The sequence below is a fragment of the Fulmarus glacialis genome, unplaced genomic scaffold, assembly GCF_000690835.1.
Source record: "Fulmarus glacialis isolate BGI_N327 unplaced genomic scaffold, ASM69083v1 scaffold15626, whole genome shotgun sequence".
NCBI lineage: Eukaryota > Metazoa > Chordata > Aves > Procellariiformes > Procellariidae > Fulmarus > Fulmarus glacialis.
The window spans coordinates 3,199-12,856 of record NW_009217596.1 but is presented as its reverse complement, the minus strand read 5'-3'; the positions used below and the strand labels follow the sequence as shown (position 1 = coordinate 12,856).

At 46.7% G+C, this 9,658-nt stretch overlaps 2 protein-coding genes across 2 annotated transcripts; both read right to left on the bottom strand.

Moving 5' to 3' along the window:
- Positions 1–971: 971 nt before the first annotated feature.
- Positions 972–7,688, bottom strand: LOC104078196 (UDP-glucuronosyltransferase 2A2-like; the record flags this gene model as incomplete). The annotated part of the gene is made up of 3 exons (XM_009579739.1): positions 6,953–7,688; positions 6,520–6,526; positions 972–1,597 (listed from the first exon to the last, which is right to left on the bottom strand). Coding segments are annotated over exons 1-3 (1,369 nt in total), but the record flags the coding sequence as incomplete, so codon positions are not given.
- Positions 3,407–5,213, bottom strand: LOC104078195 (UDP-glucuronosyltransferase 2A1-like). The gene is given in 4 exon segments (XM_009579738.1): positions 3,407–3,432; positions 4,497–4,758; positions 4,760–4,919; positions 5,005–5,213. Coding segments are annotated over 4 exon segments (657 nt in total).
- Positions 7,689–9,658: the final 1,970 nt, after the last annotated feature.

Below are 9,658 nucleotides of genomic sequence, written 5' to 3'. Positions count from 1 at the left end.
CAAAGTTACTGGAGTGAAAATTAAGCCTGCATTACAAGTAGAGTGATGTAAAGGTGTAATTAAGTCTTATGTGGTATTAAAAAAAAAACAATCCAGGGAAAAGGGACTAGTTTGCAGAGCACACAGGCGTTCTTGGGAAGCGCAGGAAGAGATTGGAGGGCAACAGAATAGATGGCCTTGTGCTTGCTGTTCACTCGTTATCTGCCTAAACGTAGATACTCTGTACAAGATTCAAAGTCCATTGAACTAAAAGGTCTCTTTAATAGACTTTGAATCAAGCCTGAGTTGTACTAGGTTGGAACAAAAACTTCAGGTATGTATGTAGTTTAAGGAGACTATTTCAAACTCTGAATGGTGAATGAAAGGGAAGAGTGACAGTTCTTAGCATTTATTATTGGAGAATATGAACTCACGCTTAGCATCCTGTACTACACAGGGTTGCAAGATGATTCCTCCAGATGATGCATGCAATGTGAATGAGGGGTACTTTTTTGCTCTGCAGTTGTCCAGAGACAGACAGTGTTCCTAGTTACAACACAGTTAACTCCATCCCTATGTTGTCAATGGAGCTGTCTCCAGTGCCTTTCACTTAGTTAAGGAATGACTTTGCCCTCCAGCTTTTATCTGCTACCATCTTAATTGTAGAAGTGCCTGTCATCAAGATGAAGAGGCAACAACTGTCCTCTGAAAGCACTACAGTGGACGTACAGCTTACCGCAAGAGCTCACCAGTAGTATCATCATTGACAAAAATCAGAACTATGTGCTCTAAAGATCTTCAAGAGGAACTAGAGCAAAACTGCACTGGTGTCTGTTAGACTAGACCAGACCTAAAAGCATAGCCTCCGTGTGACCAAAACAGGATTACCATCTCTGCTGACCATTGAGAAAGAGTATTTTGAGACAACAGCACTGAGCTCCCAAAACATTCAAAAGAGGAGAAGAGGAGAAAACACCCAACAGCTACCTTACCTAAAACATTACTGTAGTACCCATCCCATTCGTCTCGCCAAATCTTCAAGAAAAAAAAATCCATGGAAAAGTAAAAGAAGAAGTTCTGTAGTCTTTCCACAAAGGACATCTGGTCTGTCAGCCCCCTTGTGCTAGCAGGCACATAAGAAGGTGGGGACGGGAGTCCACCGCACAGCCGTTCTACCACATTCCCATGAGAGAAGCGGAAGCTGTAGACAAAAGGGATTGCTAGGATTTCTGCTACAAGCTCCCCACCTACAGACAGGGGGTCAGCGATCAGAACATCAAACTTGGCCTGCTGCAGCTTTGCTATCAGCTGAGGGTTCATCACCAAGGCGTCACAGGTCTGCTTTGACATATTGGTAAAGACCTCCACTTCCTCTTTCATCCTCCACATGATCTCCCAGGGGAAGAGATTAGGGACCTCATTCATCAAGAAATTGAAGAGCTTCTCCATGATAGCATGCAGGGCCTTCTGAGTAAAGGGGACTTGCAGGACCTCAAAGGTGAAGGGGGAGGAGGTGTCTCGGTAGTTGATGAGCAGATTGCTTGAGGGCACCAGCACAGTCACTTCATGACCCCGGAGAACAAGCTCTTCCAGCAGCACTTTCACATTGATCCAGTGACTTGCATCGGTGGGCCAGACCACCACCTTCCCACAAAAGCCAGCGCTCCAGCAGCATGCATAGGCCCAGAGCAGCCAGGGGAACCTTGGTCTCATCATCTCAGCAGTCCATGTACAGCTCTGGTTTGACTGAGCTGGAAGCAGTTCACTGCTCCAGTGTGCAAACACATCCGAGCCAGCCAATAAAAGTGAGATCCACTTGGTGCCAAGCTTGGTAAGAGGGCGTGTCAGAACACAAAACGACACTCATGGGAGGACTGGACAAGCAGCAAATCCCATTCTGGAGTCTCCTGCAGAGCCACAGCTGATCTTGAAATGACAGCAACTCCTGTTTCTGCTCACCACAAAGTGCATTTTTCAGCATGTGAGGAGCAGAAGCCCTTCCCTGTGTTGTGGTTTAATCTTGATATGCAGCTAAGCACCACAGAGCCTCTCACTCCCCCACAGGAGGAGGGGAAAAGAATCGGAAGGGCAAAAGTTAGAAAACTCATGGGTTGAGATAGAGACAGCTTAATAAGCAAAAACCAAAAATAAAACCCAGAAAAACAAGTAATGTAAAAAGAACAGTTGATCACCACCAGCCAACCAATGCCCAGCCAGTCCCTGAGCAACAGCAGCCCTGGCAAGCTTCCCACCCCCGCAGCTTTTTTTGCTGAGCACGACATCACATGGTATGGGATATCCCTTTGGTCAGCTGGGGTCAGCTGTCCCAGCTGTGTCCCCTCCCAACTTCTTGTGCACCCCCAGCCTACTCGCTGGTGGGGTGGGGTGAGAAGCAGAAAAGGCCTTGACTCTGTGTAAGCACTGCTCAGCAACAATGAAAACATCTCTGTGTTATCAACACTCTTTTCAGCACAAATCCAAAACAGAGCCTCATACGAGCTACTACAAAGAAAATTAACTCTATCCAGCCAAAGTCAGTATACCCTCATACCAGATCTTCAAGGTGAAGACACACATTCCTGTACCAAGCAGCTCAGGCTAGGGAAAGCACATGAGCAGCCCATGAGACTTTCTTGACAGCTACAAGATGAACCAGATCTTATCACTTGACTATAGCCTAGATTTGCTTCTTTGCCCTGTAAGAACCAACCTATCTGGTTGCAATTGTAACCTAGCTGGTTACAATTTTTATCTCCTCATTTACTAGGTGCAAAATGTCCTGCAGTGATTCACAACTAGCACAGGGTGCTCTAATTCTGTCCTCTCTATAACCAGATGCTGTGGGGACACAGCACTGCCCCTGGAAGGACATAGTCCTGGTAGAGATGACTGCAGCATCAGGCCACCCCAGGAGAGAAACAGGAGGAGGTGAGGAGCACAGGTTTTGCTCACCTTGCTGCTTCTGTGCCTTCTCTTGGGAAGATGCTGCAAACTGGTATCTGTGTATCCATATCACAGATACAGTCCAGGACAGATACAGTCAAGACACCTGACTTCCCCTCTTGACTGTATCCTGCAGATGCAGTGGAGATGCTGGGTGCTACTGATGCATTCAGGGAAGAAGGCAGATGCTCTCTCCTGAGCAGAGGGCGAATGAGGCTCAGGCTGAGTCTAAACAGAGCCTGAGCACTCTTCCTGGAGCTCAGCACCACCACATGAGCTCCCCTCACTAGACTGACAGTGGAGCAAGCAGTCTTTCATCATGCTTCAACCTCATCACTTGAAAAAGCCTTTAGGTAGCTCTAGGAAGGCAGCTAGAATAATAAGAACCCTGGAGAAGATGTTCCAAGGAGAAAGAGCAGGTGCATGCATACACTGCAGGAGCTGGGACATTGCCCCATTTCTGTGAGATGCTTGCCCCTTCCTTTCACACCTCCTTCAGGACTGGATACACTGCACATCAAAGCATATCACAGTGAGGATAGAGAACAGCTAAGCTAACACAGCTAACAAAACACATATTGCACAGGGAGCTTTTAAATGCTAAACCCCACATTTAACAATAGAAAAGACAACACAAGATCCAAGCAGCTCTGAGGCTTACACAACAGGAGATCAGCAAACCATGCTTCTGCCAGCACAAGATTTTCCAGTCTCTGTCAAACATTATAAGCAACACAAGTAAACACACAGCTAGGTACTCTAATAGTAGGATATCTTAATAACTTAGCTCTCGTAGCAGAATTATACCCTACTAGTGAAATACAAATAAAAACACTTAGAGTCTCATATTGAAATAATATCCATTTTATCTGCCCACCAACAAAGCATGTATGTTTGCCCTGTTTCCTTTTAAGCATTACAATAATCACTCAGAGCAAAAATGTGAAAATAATTATGCAACTATTATTTAAAAAAGAAAAAAAATTATAAATAAATACAACTATCTTCTAATATTTCTTTTAGACACTTTCAGAAAAGCAAAGAACCCTGTCTCTGCTGAGGGCCTTTTATCACTGCAAATTGGGGCTCAGCTACTCTCCCAAGCCTTTAAAAGACCAGAGGAGGCCATTCTCTCTCATTTCAAGATAAGCTAGCGAACAAGAAGGGTGCTAGGGGATTGCTGTATAGCCTTCCAAAACCATTTTTTATTTCTACTTCAAAAGGTTTAATTCAGTAGTATATTTGGTGGGTGTATAGTATTATTTTGCTGTTCTTAGTGTTTGTCATGATTCATCTATGAATATGACTGATGAGCTCTGTTTCAAGTGGCTTTAGCACTGTTTTACCTATCCTAGAAGTACCTGTACGGACTTAGCTGTACTAGTGTAGCAGGTCAGGATTAACAGGTAACATTTGTACTTGCCCGGATTGTTTGACTTGACAAAGGAATTTTGGAGGAAGGAGAGTGAGTTCAGGGCTGTCTTGCTCCTAATTTGTGCCTTAACCTCTAAGCTCTGGGTATTTACTCTTGTGTGTACAGCAGATGTAATTTCTGGAAGTAAGAGCAGCCTTACCTAAAACATCACTGTAGTATTGATCCCAACTTCCCCAGAGAAGGTAATGATATATGATATCCTGCATAGTGTAGGTGAAGATGTTTTTTAGCCTTTCCAGGAAGGACATCCTATCTGTTAGGCAGCTTAGAGTGGCTGGTATGTAGGAAGGAGGTGGTGGGAGTGTCCCACAGAGCCGCTCCACTGTCTTGCCTATGGAGAACCGGATGGTATACATGAAGGGCATACCCAGCTTCTCAGCAAACAGCTCCCCACTTGGGTGCTAATGGGTCTGCCAAAACAACATCGAAGGTGGATGCCCTCAGCCTCTCCAGCAGTGCCTCATTCTTCAGGACTTCACAAATTATTTTGGTTACATTCTCCAGCTTGTACACCAGTTGAGCTATCGTGTAAAGACTTTCTTGTAAAGACAGGTAGCACTCTCTGCTGGTAAAACCAAAAATAGAAAGCTTCTTCCAGTAAGGTAGCCATCTCCTTTTTGGTCATCGGCACCTCAACCACCTCAGACTGGAAGGGTGAGGGCTGTGTGGGGTTGAGGATGAGGAAGCACAAAGGCAGGAGCACCGTCACCTTGTGGCCCTGGGCCACAAGCTCCTGGAGTATGTACTCCATGTTCAGCCAGTAGCTGTTGTCAGCCGGCCAGACCAACACCTTCCCCCCGAGCCCCCAGCCCAACACAGCCAGCAGCCACAGCACTGCCACCTCCTTCCCAGCCATAGCCTGCCCTGTGTGGCAATGCCCCCGTGGCCTTCCTTCACCCGGAGCAGCAGTGCTCCCAAGCTGGGCTGGCCATGCGTGACACTGCCTTGCTCTGGAAGGCAGGGAACCAAGGTAGCTGGCATGAAATCCTGTCCTGGATAATGGCATGTTTTCCTGCGGAAAAAGGTGACGGGGACCAGCTGGCACCATCTGGTGGTAAATAGCTTGCTGAAGCTGGACGATGTGCTTCCTCCGGAGCAGCGGGGAGAGCTGTCAGCCCTGGGGGGCTCAGTCCAGCGAGGACTGTGTCCTGTTGGTCATCCTGGCCCTCCTGCCTGTCCAACTACAGTCTCTATGTTATTTATTTGGTAGGTGATCTTTTCATTCTTCTGGCTCTTTGAAGTGCAGCTGGGTATGCAGCGAAGATGTTCACCCACTGTGTGGGCACCCCTTCGCTTTATAAAGCCACTGAGCGTCCGTTTACAGTGCACTTAAGGTGGTGATCCAGGGCTGCAGCTAAAGAGTTGCATCTTGAAGTGGCTGAAACTACACAGCAAGTGACTCCAGTATCAGATTAAGACTGTCCTCATGTGAACTTGCTTCTTCCAGAGCATGCATCGCAGGAGGTAGGTGATAGTGTGGGCTGTCCTGCCTGCCACTAGGTGCCAATTATGCACTATAAGTTGAACCAGAAAATCTGTTAAAGTTTTATTTATGGTCACCCTTCTAATGTGCAGTTAAGAAATAATGTAAGTCCTCTTCACTGTGCTAAAAATCATCATTACTGGGCTTCTGCCCAGCTCTGTTAGCAATGTTTTCCTAATGTTGTTGTGCAAGACTTCTGCTACGGCTTCCGTGCTGCCTAGAGCATCCTTTCCAGGATGAAAATGGGGGTGATGGAAGCAGTTGGGCTGTGAGAAACCAAGCTGAGATACCTCATCTGCTGTGCACATGACAACAGTTCGGTTGGAGTCCTGCAGCACGCAGGTATTTGCAGGCAATTGAACCCTGAGAGATTTGCAAGTGCTCTTTTTCATGAGCTCAATGTGAGGTTAGTAAAAATGGCATATTGATCACATGTGATTAATACTTAAATAAACATATTTTTCTACACATTCACTCAAAACAGTCCAGAACAAAAGCCTGCAGAAGAAGACTTGTTGCTTTCACTGTTTGCTTGTGGGTGGAGAGTGTGTTTTAAATAAAACTTGTTTTGTGCAGAGAGGATTGGTTTTATATGACCGGTGACATAAGTGAAGTCTCTATTACAAAGCCACAATGCATTTCAATATTGCTACTGAGGGTGGCAGGGTTGGCTCGTAACTCACCATCTCCCCCCTCCTTGTTATGATACTCTGGATTAAGAAAACAGCACTGTTCCTAGCTGCTTTCTGTGCAAGCAGTCATTGGAGGGGGAAATGTGTAAGCTGAGCTCCCTTGCGGAGGGCCCTATATGGTGTGGAAGTTGTTTCAACCTCCACATTAAAAATAGTTATGGTAAAAGTCAAATCCATCAATTGGGATGAGCACCAATCCCTGTCTCAATGCAATGGCATAGCAGCACAGTGCCCTGACAGGGGAGTGGGTGCAACTGATGGACACTGGTGGCTCATTCCCTTTTCCACATAGGGACTTAATGACAAATTTCTTGCTGACCTCTCTCAGACCTTGACTTTGCCACCCTGCCAGGTTCCTAGCTCCGCAAGGTCGTAAGGCGGGAGACTGTGTGATGAGAAGGGAAGTAGCAGAAGGCTTACCTAAGACCTTGCTATAGTAGATATCCCATTCTCCCCAGTAGCTCTGGAAAACATAGTCTTGCAGGTGGTAAGACACGATGTTTTTTATTCTCTCGCCGAAGGACATGCAGTCAGTGAGCTCGGACAGGGCTGCGGGCGTGTAGGACGGCGGGGCTGGGATCTTGCCGCAGTGCCTCTCCACGGTGGAGGCTGGGGAGAAGCGCAGCGAGTAAATGAAGGGGATGGCCAGCTTGAGAGCCAGGAGGTCCCCGCAGAGGGTCACCGGGTCTGACAGCAGCATGTCATAGCTAGACCCCTGCAGGTGGGCCATCAGCTCTCGGTTGGTTAGCACAGCATCGCACATTAGCCTGTTCATATGGTGCCAGTTTTTGGACAGTTTTCCCAGCTCCTTGTAAAACTGCCAGAAGGTCAAGGTGGTTGGCCTGTTATTCAGCCACAGTGCCACTACATCCTCGATCAGATTCACAATGGCGTCTTTCTTGAAGGGCACATTATAGACCTCGAACTTCTCTGCGGCCTCAGCCCTGGGTTTAATGAAGAGAGAAGCGTTGGATACCAGGATGGTAACGCTGTGCCCGCGGCGGATGAGCTCCTGTATAACTATCTTCACGTTCAGCCAGTGGCTGCCTTCTGTTGGCCAGACCAACACGTTCCCGCAGAAGACAGGCCCTAGAAGAGCGACCTGAAAAAGGAGCAGCTGGAGGTATTTCTTAGAGCTGGGGGCTTTTGTGGCCATGGCAGGGTTAAGGGCTAGATAGCCTGGGAGTTTTCCCTTCCAGTTGGGAGTGCTGCACTTCTGTGTTGTTGTGTTTGATGGCTCTTTACTAGCACTCTTAGTAAAAGCAAGAGTTTGCTGTTGTACAGGTGGGGCCTTTAAAACCCACGTTTGGTCTCAGGTCTGAAAAGACAGAAAAAGATGTTTGGTGATTCACTTTTCCCTTTCTGCCTTCCACCCTGTTATTTTCCCCCTGGGGGAGCTCCTTTCCCTGGTTAGCAGGTTGGCAGCAATCCCCGCTGCTGTCAAGTCTGCCTTCAAGCTACTCCCTTTGCACACGAAGAATTTCATCCTTTTTTTTTAATACCTTTTGTAGTTTTTCTGAGGAATCCTTACCATGAAATAAAAGCAAATAATGGGGTCTCTTCTAGCTGTGTAATTACTATATCAGTAAATGCTGGCAGATTTGCTATAAGTATTAGCAAATTAAGTGGCACTGCTGCCAACACTGGAGAAATACTGAGATTTGCTGGACAATGTATGACCATATCTGATTTTAAAATGCCTGTTTTCAATTACAGCAGCCATGGTATCTGTATACTGTAATGTTTCTATTACTTATGGCAGCAAACCTACCTGTACTTAAAGATATATTTCTCTTATTCTGAGAATTTCCCAGCTTTTTCCACCTTTCTTTCCAGAAGCGGCACAGTGGCTCACTTAGCCAAAAGGCAGCAGTGCTACAGGGAGTGCTTGCTTGAAGATATTGCTAGACTTGGGACAAGAACCCTGGGCAACACAAGGTGGAGGGACACCTATGATGGGGCTAGCAGTGGCAAATTATACCGTAGGCATCCTTAAGTCTCCTCAACCCTTCTACAGCCATGTCCCTGCTGGTAAATAACATGAATTACTGGCTGTCATGCCCCAGCCCCTGCAGAGAGCTGCTGCCTCTCCAGGCTTCACCATTAGTTCAAGTTGGTGCATCTTTACAGAGGAAGAAACTGCATCCAGTCCCCTGGATGCCAGCTCTGATACTCAAAAAAGTCACTTGCATTGCTCCCATGAACTAGTGATGCCAGAGGCAGCCCAAGGAAGGAGAGGCCGCAGGGTACGTTTAAGTGGCTGACTTGGAAGCGGCATCCTTTTTCAGGGTGAGATGTTAGAAGTTCTGATGTTTCCCATGCTGAGAGAAGGCAGCAAATCCTTCATTTGGGTGATGATAATGCCAATAATAACATGTAGCTTGTTCTATTATGTGACAGGTGGTTTCCGACTGCTCCCAGACAACTCAATGCAGGGAGCTGATTGCTACTGTCTGGTTGCGACCTGGTCATGTTGTGGGCTCAGTTCAGGTGTCTAAACATGGGTTTGGGGCCCTCCTGGCTTCTAAAGGTGCTTCTCAGAGCAAAACCCGCATCTTCTGTGGTGGCTCTCACTTGGAAAGTTGGCGCTTGAATGTAAGGCGCTATGTCCTGGAAGGAGCTCTTAACCACCAGGAGCCAAAATGACAGCTAAAACCCATGCATGTAATGATACGCTCAATCCACCACAATTTGGGGAACAAATGCCATGCAGCAAGAAACTCTTACCTAGCAGAGTCTTCCAAGGTACGTAAGCATCGTGCTCCGAGTTGCAAGGTGCAGTTTGCTATGCCGGTTTGCTTCTGTTTCTTGCTGCTCACCTTCTTTGTGCTTGGGCTGCTCTGGCGAGGTTGGGTATCGGGCAGGAGGAGCTTAAATAAGCTACCCTCTGAGCTGGGCTTTTCAAAAGAAGGAAGTAATACAATATGGGATGATCACAACAAGGTGTGTATTCTGAGATTATTCATTGCTTTGTTATGTTCCAGTAATTTAATAGTTGAGAAGGTCTTCCCCATGCTAGGGTATATTATAATGTTATTATAGAGCCAGATTCTCACAAGGACTTTGCATCCTGTAGCTCAGAAATATGATGTCTGACTGCTAAAAAGATTTTTCACTCCCTTTAGG